The sequence below is a fragment of the Prosopis cineraria genome, unplaced genomic scaffold (assembly GCF_029017545.1).
Source record: "Prosopis cineraria cultivar Desert tree isolate PC_DT_omini unplaced genomic scaffold, ASM2901754v1 PC9, whole genome shotgun sequence".
NCBI classification, from domain to species: Eukaryota; Viridiplantae; Streptophyta; class Magnoliopsida; order Fabales; family Fabaceae; genus Prosopis; species Prosopis cineraria.
The window spans coordinates 14,089,954-14,107,286 of NW_026555340.1; the positions used below are offsets into that span (position 1 = coordinate 14,089,954).

At 33.1% G+C, this 17,333-nt stretch overlaps 1 protein-coding gene across 1 annotated transcript; it reads left to right on the top strand.

Moving 5' to 3' along the window:
- The first annotated feature begins 3,904 nt into the window (after positions 1-3,904).
- LOC129320236 (ATP-dependent DNA helicase Q-like 3) lies at positions 3,905-16,506 on the top strand. The gene is made up of 19 exons (XM_054965573.1): positions 3,905-4,041; positions 4,163-4,340; positions 4,757-4,864; positions 4,994-5,001; positions 5,103-5,186; positions 5,583-5,723; positions 5,808-5,842; positions 8,083-8,166; positions 9,571-9,659; positions 9,886-10,038; positions 10,148-10,248; positions 11,315-11,464; positions 11,594-11,686; positions 11,765-11,830; positions 11,923-12,056; positions 12,426-12,520; positions 12,641-12,768; positions 12,924-13,030; positions 15,681-16,506. The coding sequence occupies exons 2-19, from the start codon at positions 4,175-4,177 to the stop codon at positions 16,123-16,125; spliced, it is 2,187 nt and encodes a 728-aa protein (XP_054821548.1). The 5' UTR covers positions 3,905-4,041; positions 4,163-4,174; the 3' UTR covers positions 16,126-16,506.
- Positions 16,507-17,333: the final 827 nt, after the last annotated feature.

Here is a 17,333-nt window from a genome sequence, read left to right on the forward strand (position 1 = left end):
GATATAGCATGAAAGGACTTGTAGAGACATGTTTGGAAGGCTCCAATTCCACAACAAAATAAAACCTTTCTTTGAATATGTGTGAAAGGAAGGCTAATGACAAACTCATTACATGTGTCTAGAGGGATTCAATCAAATAAGGTTTATGACCGTTGTACTCAGTGCATTGAAAATATTATTCATGTACTCAGAGACTGCTCAATGGCTGTGGAATGTTGGGAGAGACTTGTTCCAATGGGGATGAAGGCAATATTCAGGGCATATGATGACCATGTGGATTGGATTAATTGGAATTTATTTAGAAGAATTGAAGTTAAGGGTGTGCGTTGGGATATATGGTTTGCTCTAATGTGTAGACAACTCTGGATTACCAGAAATGTCATAGACTTTTAGTGAAAAGGAAAATGGTGTAACAGCCCCAGCTCACCAAGGGCCTCTCCCCCTGAACTTTTACCGTGCTAGACACACCTCTCCTTAGGCCCTACACGGGACGACCCCTCCTAAGAGAGCATCAGGAGATAAGGCTTTCCCACAGTAGTATGTGGGATTATTCTTTTGTGATAAACAGTGCAAGGAGAGCCTCTTTAGGTTCGATCCTCCAACCTGTCCTACTTAACAAAGTTAAGGCTGAACCTGGTACTACTAAACCAAGTTGAGGTGTGTCCAGCACAGTAAAAGTCTAGGGGGAGAGGCCTTTGGTGAGCTGGGGCTGTTACAAATGGGGTCCTATCAATCCTTGCACAAGTTCAAGCTATGGTAAGATAGTCTCAACCGAACTTGAGCACAGAGCATATTTGTAGTGGTTTTAAAGGATAGCGTGCTCCAGAGATTGGGGTGGTCCAATTTAATGTAGATGGAGCATATGGGGGTAATGGGGAAGTCGCAGGGTGTGATGGAATGCTCATGACCACATGGGAATGATCCTTGGCGGCTTCATGTATCATATTGGTCATGAAATCAATCTGTAAACTGAATTATGAGGTATTCTTTGGGCCCTTAAAAGAGATTGGGACTCTGGTTAGAGGAAGGTTGTAGTGAAGATGAATTGTCAGGAAGCTATTGAAGTTATGAGAGTTGATTGCTTGGATCAACATCTTGACTAGGATCTACTCTTTGAGATTCAGAATATGCTTTCTAGGGACTGGAGTGCTGTATCAAGTTGGTGTAGTCGTGGAGCAAATAACATAGTCGATAAGCTTACAAAGGAGGCTCTCAATCGAAGAGATGGTGTAATAATCTTTACTAATCCCCTTAGGATTATTTTTTATGTTCTTTCTACTGACTTAAGGGTCTAGAACCCTCTGTTATGTAGAGCTGGGAATACGGGGGGCCCGGCCCTTATGGGCTCGGCCCTTTAGGGCCTGAGCCCTAAAGCCCGGTTTCCCATTTTGACCCCCATTTCTCAAGCCCGGCCCTTATACTCAGGGCTCAGGGCCAGGCCCGTAAGCCCTTTCTTAAAAAATAAAAAAATTAAAATAAAATTAAACATTATAAATAAATTAAAATATTTTAAAATTAAAAAAATTAAAATCATCATAATTTTTTAAAAATTAAATAACATACATTAGAAGTCTAGTAATAAAATTTAAATCTTCATTTAAAAAATAGTTCATTTTTTTTATAAATATACAAACATAATAATTATAGAAAAATAAAAAATATCATAAATTTTATACTATACATTGATATTTATTAAATTAGATTAAATTAATTTTAGAATAAATTAAAATTAATAATAATATAATGTGTGTAGGATCAGGTGAGCAGGTCATTGATTTCAAACACATGTTTTACTAAAAAAATAATAATAAAAATAATATAACAGGGCTTGAAGGGCAGCCCGGGCCCGAGCCCTATTTTACAGGGCTTATCAGGGCCAAGCCCTCAAGCCCGATTACTTTAAAAAAAAATTATTTTCAAAGCCCGAACCCTTATTTAAACAGGGCTTTCAGGCCTGGCCCTCCAGGCCCGGCCCTTATTCCCGGCTCTACTGTTATGTTTAATTCATTGAAAAAGATATTGGAAATAGGAACCGTAAATGCACTTAAATGTGGGGCAATAAATTTTTAATAATGAGATATAATTAACTTTAATGTTTAATAAAAAATTAATTGATGGTTATATAATAAAATATAGGTACATAATAAATTCTCAATGAACATATATAATTAATATTAATGCTCCATGAAAAAAACAATAATAAATTATATAAGGTAAGTGAATATTTTTTAAGATCTAAGATGATGACGGCCTTAATGGCTTAGTAACACATATGATGTTTTAATGGCTAAAATTTAAAAGATTTGTCACATCGAGTTAAATTTCATTTGTTGAATTATAACAAATTTTAAATTATAGGAATTAGATAATTAATTTTTTTTCTTTTTAATATTATTATGGCATGATTGACACACAAAGGAAAATAAAAAAGCTAAATCCCAGCAAATTAATGCATCAAGGGGAGGGACACGTAGGTCATATTCTGAAACTCAATCAGCCCAATAATCTACATATATATATTTTTTAGTACATAGAATCTGCATATGTTAAAACGTGTTCATATGTGATCACAAACATAATCATGTAGATAACTATTGTGTTGTGAATTGTGATAGCTTACTAAGCATGAATTAGAGTTACCATTAATAAAACATTGTAGCAGTTTGTTAAAACTTTTAATTATATAAAAATATAAAATATAGATCGTACACAAATTTAGAAAATTTAAAAATAAACAGATAATATAAATTAATTTTTTTACCTCATATTCATTAAATAGATTGAATTTTAAATTATAATTTATGAGTTAGTCTATCATAATTAACAAGCCATCCATGTATGTCAAGTAATCTATATTTTTAATTACTTCCTCTGATTTTTCTTCTGAGGATAGATGTTCAAAATAAATAGATAACTTTACCTAAATATCAAAATTAAGTTTTTTTTTCCAAATAACAATTAATTTTTTAAAAAAATGATAATAAAATCTTTTTAAATTATATAAATGATATTTTGATATCTTAAAATGATATAATTTTTTTGAAATCTTTAAGGACTTTTCTATTATTAAAAAATTAATAAAAATAACCAAATTATCTTTATTATGTTGTGAATTGTGAAAGCTTACTAAACATGAACCAGGGTTACCATTAATAAAACATTGTAGCAGTTTGTCAAAATTTTTAATTATATATAAAAATAAAATATAGATCGTACACAAATTTAAAAAATTTGGAAATAAACAGATAATATAAATTAGTTTTTTTACCTCATATTCATTAAATAGATTGAATTTTAAATTATAATTTATGAGTTAGCCTATCATAATTAACAAGTCATCCATGTATGTCAACTAATCTATATTTTTAATTACTTCCTCTGATTTTTCTTCTGAGGATAGATGTTCAAAATAAATAGATAACTTTACCTGAATATCAAAATTAAGTTTTTTTTAAATAACAATTAATTTTTTAAAAAGATGATAATAAAATCTTTTTAAATTATATAAATAATATTTTGATCTCTCAATATGACATAATTTTTTAAAATCTTTAAGGATTTTTTTATTAATAAAAAATTAATAACAATAATTAGATTATCCTTAATTTTAATATCAATGATCATTTACAAGTTTTATTTTAAAATTTATAACTTTTCTTCTTAAAATTACAATAATTCAACAACAATTTATAAGTTTATATTTAAAATTTTGAATATTTCTCAAGTGTTACAAATATTAATTACTATTTATAAATTTTATTTTAATATTCATAATTTTTTTTCCTTAAAATTATAAGAACGCAACAAGTTTAAATTAAGGATAATTTGGTTAGATAACAATTAATTTTTTTTTAAAAAAAGTGTAAATGAAATTACTGGACTGGACAGTGTATTGAGATCCAAAATGAACTTGAACATAAGAAACCTGACAGATGAAAGAGTGTTTTTTAAAGAAAGAAAAAGAAGAAGAGCGCCAATCGTGTGCAATACTGTGATAGCAGACGAAGGAAAACCAACGCTCAAAATTTTCCTTTTTCCGTGGTATATTACTTCGAAAGCGATTGTAGTTAAGACTCAAATTTTCTCATCTCACCTTAAATTTACTATTTTTTGTGATAAATTGATTGAATAACGAGTGGATTTATGTTGTTTTGTTTCGCAGGTGGGGAATCCAATGGACAAGTGTCCTTTGCCATTAAAGAACATAGAAAGTAAAACCCATGAGAATAAGAAGAGGGTTTTATCTGGGAAGGAAGCATTGGTGAAGCTTTTAAGATGGCATTTTGGTTACCCTGATTTTAGGGGCAAGCAATTGGAGGCTATTCAAGCTGTACTTTCAGGTAAATCGCTTCTTAAATTTTCCATTCATGTTGATATACTCTGTTTTGTTTCTTAGGAAGCATGGTAAGTGACATAGTGTTAGAACAAAATCATTTTGAAAGGCTGTCCTAGCATGCCATTTCAACTGGTACACAGAATGGAAATGAATATAATGAGAAAAAAGTGATTTTGATGATGGAAAATAGTTGTCATGTTCCTGCTTTATACAAATAAAACAAATAGTGCGAAGTAATGATGGCAATAATATCGTAAACATTCTACAAAGAAGGTTGGGGAAGAATCCAGCTCCCTTGTTACCCAATGATTATGAGTAACTATTTGTTTGAGCAATTTAAATTACAAGTCGAAATGGATTTTTAGTTTCCTCTCTTTCTAATTTTGTGTAAGATATAGCTGTTATTGTTTTTGGATGCAGGAAGAGATTGTTTTTGTCTTATGCCAACAGGAGGAGGGAAGTCATTATGTTATCAGATCCCTGCATTGGCTAAAACAGGAATAGTTCTAGTTGTTTGTCCATTAATAGGTGAATAATGTTCTTCTTCTCTGAAGCTGACATGATTAGCTGAGCTAAATGCTGCATGATAATTTTCTGGTCATTTGTGATAGGGGACCAACTGTTGATTCTCACTTTTGATCTGTTTTTAACTGAAAGCTTTGATGGTAAGCATGCTTGATCTTTCTGTAATGCATCGTTTTCTGATGCATTGTGTTTTTTGAGGCTCCAATTTTGTTTTCCCTCATTGGTTCTTTCTTGAAGTTAGGAAAACCAAGTGATGTCATTAAAGGAGAAAGGAATTGCTGCGGAATTTCTCTCCTCAACCCAAACAGCTGATGTAAAAAATAAGGTGGATTGTCAGTATGTTGATATTTTATATTAGGAATTCAGAATAAATGCAACTTCACATGGGTTTCAGAAAAATACCATTGGAATGCTAAATTCAAGCTTCTTCCAGAAACTGCTAAACTTCATGGATGTCTAATCCTTAATGTTGCTGACCTTTGGCATTCATGATGAGATCTTATTTTTCATTCAATATTTGTTGGAATGAGGGTTTCTTTCTGGCACATAAATGCACTTATTTTTTTTCTTAAAAAGTAAATGATATATGGGTCTTGGTATCTGTGGTGGAAGGATGATGACCATTCCCGCCAAATTTATTTGTTGCAGTTTAACCAATTTTTCACGTATTCCTTGTGTTATCTTAAAATTCAGATGGTGACTTTTCTGCTATCTTTTGTAGATTTATGAGGACCTTGATTCTGCAAAGCCTTCTATAAGGCTGCTGTATGTCACCCCGGAATTGATAGCAACACAGGGTTTTATGTCAAAGCTGAAAAAAATATATGCTAAAGGGTTGTTGAATCTCATTGCCATAGATGAGGTGTGAGCTTGAAAAGACCATTTGTGTTATTATGCTGGAATTTTCTATATTACCAAGTCATTTCTCTTCTGCAAAATTTTTTAGGCACATTGCATCTCAACTTGGGGCCACGATTTCAGGTTTGTCATATGATATAGCTATTAAACTCGAGAATCTCTAGTAGACTTCTATCACAATTTGTGATGGCCAAGTTAAAATTATGTGAGTCAACAATTGTGGGCTTGGCCTATACTAGCTGTACACTGTACTATCTTTGTACTTGATAGTATTTTTAAGAAAAATTAATCATTTGATCCTTGTAGTTTTGACTCACTTGTAACTCAATCCTTCAACTTTGACTCGTTATAACTCAATCCCTGAAGTTTTGACTCGATTGTAAATCAATCTCTGAACGTTGTCTCTTGCAATTTAGTCCCTGAAGTTTCAACCTTTTAAATATTGATCCCTATATTTTAAAATATAAAATTATAAAAATTCAAAATATTTTAAAATTTATTACTAATATTTTAAATTATTAAACCCTTTTAATCTTTATAAATATTAAAAATTTAAAATATTTTTAATCTTTATAATTTTTTTAAAATATAGGGACTAATATTTAAGAGGTTGAAATTTCAAGAACTAAATTGCAAGAGGCAAAGTTCAAAGATTGATTTACAATGGAATCAAAACTTTAAGGATTGAGTTACAACTGAGTCAAAACTATAAGGACCAAATGATTAATTTTTTTCTATTTTTTATCATATAAATAGAAAGGAAGGAGCTTGACAGTATAAATTAGTGGCCCTATTCCCACTTCTCTTTCCTCGCTTACTGACTAAATAACAAAAAAAAAAGAAGTATTATGCAAATTGAATAGGATTCTATTTCTATTGAGGCAATAAAAGGAGTTGACAATTACATTCCTATTGTCACATGTTAGATCTCCCACACTTCCTTTTGCACTCACATGTAAGTTTGTACACAGTACACTTTCCACCCACTATTCTGGCATATTGGAAATGGTTATGGTAATTGATTGTCCAAAGAGGTGCATTTGGACGAGGGCTAGGATTTGAAGGGCTTGATCTTGATTGCTTTGGTCCCTGCATAAAGGTAGCTTGTTTTTTATTATTCAGAAATTGGTGGGGCTGATTTCTTGAGTTGAGAGGAAAAACACATGTTTAAGACTTCAGGACTTGATTTTCTTTTTGGGTGCCCCAGTGTGCAGCCCAATTGGTAGAGAGGGGAGGCTAGTTGGGAGAACTTTGATGGGATTTTTTGATATGGCTATTTGACTGGGTTAGATTTGAGCATTGCCAGGTCTAACTGAGGGTAGATCTCCCAAAGATGTTTTCTTCATTCACATGAACTCAAACCTAAGACCTTGTGCTTAAGGGGCCATGGTCCCTTCCACTATGACCAATACTTTTTGGTAGGTTTGATGGGATTTTATAGAATTAGTTGTTTGGAGACTTCTAAAAGCTGCTGTTTTAGACAATTTGTCCAGGGCAAGGAATATGGGAGAACGATGTGAGGCCACTCACAGAAAGTAGGTTGAAGAATTCTGAGAGCTATAGTTCATCTATGGAGGATGATGTGAGAGGAAGTACTTATTGTTGCAAATTTGTTGAGTCTCAATTGAGTATAAGTGTGCAACCTTAAGAGTTGTTGTGCCATGTTTAGGTGCCCCAATCTACAGATGGGAAACCTAGCTGGTGGAACTCCTAATGAATTAAGCATTTATCCTTTTATTCAGACTTAGAGTTTATTATTGTTGAGAGTTGTACAATTATCTTTTCTCCTTCCCTTTAGGATTTTTTTCTATTAATCTCTATCATCGGAGCCCTATGCATGAGAGAAAGGGTGATGCGAAATTAGGTAGGATTTATGTAATGTCCTAGTGATTTAATTTTATGACTTTATTTTATCTATTTTGTTTCCCTCATCTGTCCTGCATCAAGGGGCTTCTACGGACCCTCGTTTGTGCAAGCTTTCCCATTTAGCTTTATAGCTTCATGTAACTACTCACAAACTCCAATTTCTACTTCTTACTTTCTTGTTATTTCAAAATAACAAAATAATAAGTAATTTTAAAATTTTAAATAGTTAGCCACTAGCTTAATTCTCTATTTCGATAATTTTTTATTTTGTAAATAAAAATAAAATAATGGGTAGTTTCAAAAATTCAGGTAAATAGGACATTTTACTTGTTGGCTAAAAGTTATGCAAGTTGAAGATGGCATGGGGCTAAACTTGTCCAACTGCATATTTGTGTGGGTGCGTGTGTTTGTGTGGGTGTGTGGATATATAGATGTTGTGCTAAGTTTATTTATTCTCATGGTAGATAAATCTTTTCTTTTTATCTACTGGAGAACAGACCTAGCTACCGTAAGCTTTCATCGTTGAGAGACCACCTTGTGGATGTACCAATGTTAGCTCTGACTGCTACGGCTGCTCCTAAGTGAGTTTTCTTGATGTGCTTTTTCTAATGAAACTTTTTATGTAAATTGATAGCATATATGATAGGATTAGGATTGAATGTAATAACAAGTTATTAGAAAATAAAGCATAGAAAAGTCTTGAACGACAAATATAATGGCATTTGATGATTTTTTAAAGTTCACATGGAAACTTTTGTTGACAAAAGTTTCCTAATTTTCCCCCTGAAGTTTCAGTTCTGTACATATTGCTAAGTATATCTTGAAAAGCAAAATGAGGACAAGAAGATCATGTTTAAGCAAATCAGTAATGCCTGGATTTGCATAGTAAAGAGTTCAAAAGTTCTATAACTAGTCTTGTATCCATAAGGCAGGGTGTGGGTTGAATTTTCAGTTTTTATTTCCCTTGTGCCCAGACTTTGTATTTCAGCTAAGTTATTTTTAGTTTCCGGAGTTACAACAAAGCTATTGTAAGCTTTCTTTAGTTCAATATATTTTGTTATTCAAAACTTTTCTACACTTTTATTTTATAATTTGTATGCTACATCTGATAAGTTAGACATAGACGGGAATTTAAGCAAAGCCTTTTTTTAGTGCATGAAAGTAGGAATCAAACTCAGAAGTACTCACCTCCAAACAAGACACATGAAAATTGTGGGGGGGGGGGGAAGGATTGCATTCAAGTAACAACTGCGCATGATATACAAATGTACTAACTAGCGATAAGGTACAGGTTTTAATAGACATCCTAGAAAAAATTGAAGATCAAGAAGTAAACACAAAATTTGTCATTAATTACTGGATTTACTTGATATGATTCTGTACTTTAGATAAAGTTTAAATAATTTTTTCTGTCTTGTAATTTAGACAAAACATCAATTTCTGTTTTCTTTATTGACATATTTTGTTCCCATTAATGTTAAAATATCATTCTACAGTTGCATCTTTTTTTGTTTTATTTGATGTATTGCTTCCTGTATATGTTTAATTTCTTCTTAAAGGTCTTGCTTTGTAATCTTTTCTTCTTTAGATTTTTTGTCTATATCCATGTGAAATTCAACAAAGTTTTACGTTGGTTTATTTAGATTGTTTAAATATTTTTAAAAACACCTTGAAAATTGTAAGATTCTACTTTGCTTGAGTTTTCTACTCATTATATTTCTAATATGATCACAAAGTCATTTGGTACCTTTTGTATCATTACATCATTATCACTGAATTATAAAATCATTTTATGCTAGTAGGGGCACAAATGTGTTCATCCACACAGAATCTGTTCATGTAATACATTTTCATGTATATGTTTATATCTAGCAACCATGATCTTTCTGGCCCCTATGTTGGCTGTAGAGAATGATGAGACTCACATTATGGTATTACCTCTTTTTCCCCCTTTTTTGATTTTTTTTTCCTCTTTTCCCCTTCAGGGTGCAGAGGGATGTGGTAAAATCATTGAACATGCAAAATCCATTAATACTAAAGTCATCTTTTAATCGTCCTAATATATACTATGAAGGTTTGTGCTTCCAGCTTTGTATGTGCTTCCAAAAATTATTTAGCTGTATATTTTATCTTACTTATATATGCCATTTTTATCATGCTTGAAACCATGAAACATTGCTATACCATATCTCATGTAATAAACATAATAGATCAATTCCCTTCATGAATTTTGTGCAAGCTAAACATATATCAGTATTTATTAATGTGCATGTATCTCAATAAACTTGATAATGATGCAGTACGATACAAAGATCTGTTGGAAGATGCTTATACTGATATGTCCAATATGCTAAAATCTAAAGGAGATGTCTGTGCAATTGTTTACTGCCTTGAGCGTTCAACATGCAATGACCTGGCAGCTCATCTATCCCAAAATGGCATTTCCTGTGCTGGTAATCATGCACCCTTTGCTTTTCTGTCTTTGCAAATGAGCTCCCAGGTGACAACTACCAATTAATATGATATATATATATATATATATATTCCTTCTTGCCTCTTCAGCCTATCATGCAGGGTTGAATAATAAGTTGCGGACGTCTGTGTTGGATAATTGGATTTCATCCAAGATACAAGTTGTTGTTGCCACTGTTGCTTTTGGGTTAGTTTTCCTTTTTGAAATTTGCACTAAGCTTGCTTTTGGCATAGGACTTAATAGTCCTGGTGGTAAGATATTTTGCCACATTTTTAATGCAAAATTGGTAGACAATGACATGCATGGTACATAACATTTACTGATTGACCTTGTACTAAATATTACATTTAAAATTGTTTTGGTTGTGTAAGTTGATTTGCACTTACTTTCTTTTCATAACTAATAAATTTGGAGGTTTTGATGGCTAAGTGTAACTTTTTTGGGCCTGTTGGTTTTACTCTACTTGTGGGTGTGGGCATCAATTTGGAAGTTTCTATGTAATTTTATCCACCTGAAATGAGACCTTTTGTCAAGCATAGATTCATTCTTGATAGTGTAATTACTTAGTTTTTCTACTACGGAAGTGGGATCTTAGGAGTGTAAAAGTAGAGCTGCTTCTCCTTTCTTCTTTTGGGATCATTTTTGTTTAAGGTCACTTGCAAGACCTGGAACCTTGCATTTACACTGGAATGCCCTGCAGTTTTCTGTTAACCAATTGTGTTTAATATAATTTATTTCTTTCCCCCCTTTTATTGGGCTAACCGAGATGAATATATTCCATGGGAATGACGGACCAATTTTTATTTTATGTTAAGAAATGTACTCATCCAACATTCTCATTAAAATATCACGCCTGCTGCACCCTTTATATTTAACTTTCTTAGTTCTTAATGTCCTTTTCTTTTTTGTTGAAGTATTGCCATTTGTCGGCCAAGTTACATGATACTGTCACATTGAATTGGTCGCAAAATTGTGCCAAATGAACATCACAGACAATGTTCTATAAAATATACACCTGTTTTCTAATTTTATCATGAAAGTCTGAATTTGTTGAGTTTGTGATTTATTCATATTGCCTCTTCCTGTCATCTGCATGGAGCTGTACTGTTCTAAACACGGTTACTGAGCTTTTGCTGTTAATTCAGAATGGTAAGTTGATTTCCAGTAATTTGACTCTAGAACTTATATCTCAAAGAGTATTGTAAATACTTTTTTAAGTTTATCCAATTTTCTAGGAATGGTTTGTTATTCATCAGGGCATTGATAGAAAGGATGTCAGAATTGTATGCCACTTTAATATTCCAAAGTCAATGGAAGCATTCTATCAGGAGTCAGGCAGAGCAGGTCGTGATCAGTTGCCCTCTACGAGTTTGATGTACTATGGAGTAGATGATCGCAAACGAATGGTTGGCTCATTTACTTTAAGTCATTATCACCATTTGTATTCTAGTTTCCGAGTGGTTCTTACCAATTAAAAAAACTTGCCTGAGTGTTCATGTTTGACATGATTTTTTAAATTATGATCTATGTGGCAGGAATTTATACTGAGCAAATCTGGAAGCAACAAGTCACAGTCATCAAGCTCTCAAGAAGAATCATCCAAAAGGTCCCTAGCTGACTTTAGTCAGGTGACGCCAAAATTCCTGAATACTTTTTGAACCACTTCATTTCATTTAAGTTATGGATTTCAAATTTGAATCGTGTAGATGGTTGAATACTGTGAAGGATCTGGATGCCGAAGGAAAAAGATTCTTGAGAGTTTTGGGGAGCAGGTAATAAAATGGATGTGGTTGTAGATAATATGGGTGTATCTAATCTTTGTACTGACTTAAGTTGAGCATTCTATTGCCTCTGTTCAAAGCAGGTGACGGCATCACTATGTGGAAAATCATGTGATGCTTGCAGACATCCGAACTTAATTGCTAGATGTTTGGAGGACTTAACAACTGCCCGATCATTACACCAGAAGCATAGTTCCTCTCGAGTCTTCATCACCAGGTGCTTATTGTATTTGTGCTTAATCTTATTATTCTTTGAATGGTGACCAAGTTGAAAAGCAAAAAAGATCGAGTATAGATTCGTAGACAGTCCAGCAGGTTTGTGTGACACACTAATTTATGATGTTGATAATTATTGGCTGAATAGGTAGAGCATAATTGGTTTAAGTCCATTCAAAGTAATTTAATAACTTCCTCCATTTTGTTGATTTCTAATTGCATGTTCTGATTTTTAATTAGTAACATTGAATGATAGCCATGGCATCTGGGTTTTTGTGGTCTATATTATGCCAGCACTAAATGTTATTCTAGCTGGTTTAATGGGATCAACCAAGCTACTTAAGTGATGCATGTAATTTCCATATTTCAGTTCGACGAGTGGGGTTGATGAAGAACAAGTATCTGAATTCTGGAATCGTGATGAAGAAGCAAGTAGATCAGATGAGGATATATCTGATTCAGATGGTGGGTGCACCGAATTCTTTTCAAGAATTCATGTTTTTTTCAATTGGTGTGATAAGGGGCAAGGGGGCAGGGGATAGTTTGCTGGTTTTCCATTCAAATTTGGTAAGTTCTAATTTGCAGATGGTGCTGAGATTGTCAACAACCTAACCAAATCAAAGTGTAAATCAAGATTGGGAGTGAATGAAAAAATTGCATTGTTGCAACGTGCTGAAGAAAATTTCTATGGAAATGAAAATGCTGAGAAACAGGTTCTGTCACCAATCTAATCTAAACTGAAAAGTTCATTTTTTGTCTCTCTATATTTATTCTCTTTGGTTATCAATGTTAAAGGAATTGATCACAACATGTAACTTCTTTTGCCTTTCTCCTATATTCAAGCATTCATTTCTAATTTGAATTACAGAGAAACAAAGTTGACAAGAATGCTATATCTGACACAATGAGAGGAGCAAGCAGGGAAAAACTGCAAAATTCTCTAAAGCAGGCCCAGCAACGGCTTCACAACTTGAAGTATGATTTGTATCCTTCTTGCTTGTTAGAATTCTGTCTTCTTTCAATCCTCCATTTCCGTACCCACCTCCTTAAACAAAAAACACTTGCTGCCTGATGCTTCTCAAAGAACAGCTTCATATAACTAGTCTACAATTTATTCGACTTGCAAAAACTTGTTTAGCTTTACATAATTATTTTACCAAAGTTGAACTTGTTAAATTAGCATAACATAGCCAAACTGTGATGCAATATTTGGAAGATAGAAAAATGTTTTCTAGAAAAGAAATAGTGAATGCACCTATTCTATTTTCTTTTGAGTAAATGAGTAAATTACCCCCTAAACTTTAAGTTAAGTAGCACCATAGACCTTGAATTGGTTTATTGTGCAAATTATTCCTTCAACTTTTGAAAGCGGTGCAATTTTGCAATTGCTGTAAACAAAAGTTAACTTTAACTATTAGTTGATTAAAAAATGACAGAAAAGAATTTCAAAATTTATAGAAAACAACAACAACAACAAGCTTTTATCCCACTAGGTGGGGTCGGCTACATGGATTGCAAGACGCCATTGTACTCTATCATTTATCAAGCTTTTAGGAATATTATTAATTAAGAGATCGCGTTCAACAACTTCCAAAAGTGTTCTCTTAGGCCTTCCTCTACCCCTCTTAATCGGGCTCAAAGTTATATGTTCCACTCTTCTCACTGGTGCCTCCCGTGGTCTTCTTTGTACATGCCCAAATCATCTCAACCGATTTTCTACCATTTTTTCCTCAATAGGTGCTACCCTCACTTTTTCACGTACGTGCTCATTTCGAATTTTATCTTTACGTGTATGTCCACACATCCATCGTAACATTCTCATCTCTGCTACTCCAACTTTATGCTCTTGCTGTCCCGTTAGAGCCCAGCATTCACTACTATATAACATGGCCGGTCTGATAGCAGTACGATAAAACTTTCCTTTAAGTTTATTAGGCATCTTACGATCGCAAATAACTCCTTTAGCTTTTTTCCAATTAAACCACCCAACTTGAATCCTATGTGAAATATCCCCACTGATTTCGCCATCATTTTGAATAATGGCTCCCAAATATCTAAACTTTTCCACTTGGGGTATAATTTGATCTCCCAATTTCACTTCCAAATTATTGTCGACTAGTCTCTTACCAAATTTACAATATAAATATTCTGTCTTACTCCTACTCAAACGGAAACCTTTCGACTCCAATGTCTTCCTCCATAACTCAAGTTTGCAATTAACCTCTTCTCTTATCTCTGCTATAAGAACTATATCATCCGCGAAGAGCATACATTTGGGAATTTCCCCTTGAATATGTTCCGTCAAAACATTTAGAATCAAGTTAAACAGATAAGGACTCAAAGATGATCCCTGATGTAGTCCAATCTTTATAGGAAAATCCTTTATTTGACCACTAGGCGTTCTTATACTAGTTTTTACCCCCTCATACATATCCTTTATGACTTTAATATAAGCAATCCGTACTCCTTTTTTTTCAAGGCTTTCCAAAGCACTTCTCTTGATATACGGTCATAAGCTTTTTCCAAATCAATAAAAATCATGTGTAAATCTTTATCTTTACAACGATACTTTTCCATTAATCCCCTTAGTAAATAAATCGCCTCTGTAGTCGATCTAACTGGCATAAAACCAAACTGATTCTCAGAAATACTTGTCTCCAATCTCAACTTGTGCTCAATTACTTTCTCCTACAATTTCATTGTGTGGCTCATGAGTTTAATCCCTCTATAGTTAGTACAATTCTGAATATCCCCTTTATTTTTATAAATATGAATTAATGTACTTCTCCTCCATTGATCAGGCATTTTCTTGGACCGTAAAATCACATTAAATAACTTAGTTAACCATCTCACCCCTTCTTCACCTAAACATTTCCACACTTCAATAGATATACAATCAGGTCCGTTGGCTCTACTATTTGCCATTTTCTTAAGAGCTTCCTTTACCTCCTTATCACGTATTATTCGATAGAATGACAAATTTTGTTCTCCTTCACCGGTTTCTAAATCCTCCAAGTTACTAGATGAACCTTCTCCATCATTGAAAAGTTTGGAAAAGTAAGTCTCCCATCTATTTTTAATTTCATCATTTGTAACTAGAATTCTTCCCTCGTCATCCTTTATACACCTTACCTATTCTAGATCTCTTGATTTTCTTTCCCTACTCTTAGCAATCTTATAAATGTTTCGTTCTCCTTCCTTCGTCTCAAGGCTCATATAAATTCTTCAAAAGCTTTAGAACGAGCTTCACCCACAGCTCTCTTAGTTTCCTTCTTAGCCATACGGTACCTCTCCCAATTTTCCTTATTGTTACACAAATGTATGGCTTTAAAACAGTAAATGATCCAAATATTACGGACAAGGACCCAAAAAATTCAGGGTCTATAGTGTTAATGGACCTAAAATTCAAGAGGTATTTTGCTCATTTATCCTTTTTTTTATTTAGATTCATTCTCCATTTTGTTTCTAGAAAACATTTGGGTACCTCACTAAGTTTTCACTTTCCATTTCGCCATTATCAGTGGGAATGTGCATTTGCTTAGGTTGCCCTTTTTCTTGATCTTTTTAGAGTAGAAGCCACAATTGATTTTGAGACACGAGCTGTTTTGTGAACTTGGTTTTCCAGGATTGAGGTGGAAACCTCAGCATCTTTGCTTGAGGATGAATGCTATAAGAAATATGGGAAGGTTGGCAAATCATTCTATTATTCACAGGTGGCAAGTACTGTTAGGTGGCTGTCAACTACAAATTCAACTGATCTGGTAAGTCGCCTTAGAGGAGTCGATGCTTCCTCATCAATGATCGTGTCGTCCGAGGAGGAACATCCTGTTAAGACACCACCTTTGTCAGACCCTTCTGTGAAAGAAGGGACTGACAATGAACCTGATGCCATTCCTGAGTCAGAAACCTCCCCATGCGCTTTACCAATTGAAAGTTCATCCTTGAAGACAAACTTGCCTCCAATTCCATCCTTTTCCGAGTTTGTTAACAGTGAGAAGGTAAAAGGTAGCCCAACAAGAACCACACAACAGCTCTCTCCAAGAGTAGAGAAGAGGATGAGACTATCGTAAGTATTTGCGTTTGAAAGCACCGGTTGTTTGCTGCAATATTTCTGTCTAGCACCAACTTTGATCTTTGTTGATAGAAGCCTCTATAGTTTTCTTAAATCACTGCTTGTCTTTGTTTAGTATTAGTTCAAATGATCCAAAATTCAATGATCATCAGTTATGTTTATGGATTCCAGTTGAGGCATGAGCCGGTGTTGATGGGTTTCATTGAACTGTGCTAGCTTCATTGTAAGCTAAAGAAAGGGCTTTGGGATAGTTAATGAACTGATGAAAGTATGAGCTTTTTGTTCTCTAGTTTGATTGTTGAACCAGTGATCATAAAACAAATATTTTTAAATTTATATGTTGAAAATATAATATAATCAAGGGACAGTATAGCTTGTATGGTTCTATTTGTCCTTCCTTTCTACAAACACCCCTTTCTACAAATCGATTTTGCTTTCACAACTCACCAGCTTCTTATTATCAATTATCTCGCTGAAGCCACGCGTGTTGTTTGAGTTTTATACAAATCCAATTATACCCTTGCATCTTTTTTTGTTTTTGGGTTAAGGTTTATTTGTATTTCTAGACTTTTTTCATGAGCGTTGTGCATCATGTACTGATAAGTAGGCTAATTATTTCCTAAATCATTTTTTCAATGGCCAAAAAAAACCTCTTGTTAATCACTTGTGACCTTTGTCATTTTTGGTTGATGTGATGTGTGTAAGATCACATGATGACAAGTAGGATTGATCATGTTCTTTGGTGTTAGTTTGCCTTTTAATTCTTTTTCTATGAATGTTGGGTATCCTGAAATTTTGTTAAAATAAAATTTAATAAATATTGTTAAAACATTAAATGCTTTAATATTTAATAATTTAAATATTATTATTTATAAAATATTTATCCAAAATTTATAAATTATTTTTAAATATTAATAGCTCAAACTAATTTTTTTAGGAAGTTACAATGACAATTTTTTATGTAATGATCATATTTTTAATATTGATTAAATTCATTAAGTTTTAGGTGTTTCTTTGTAATTTTTTTGGTTAATTAACGGTCTTTTAAAATATTGTACTATCCAAATTTAATATTTTAATATTTTGCAACTTAGTATTAAAAATGGAGGAATAAGCCTCAAAACTAACAAAATTATTTTTCTTCCTCATCTCTTCATTATTCTCTTGTTAAGTAGAACTTTTAATGGCACATTAATAAGGCAAGCA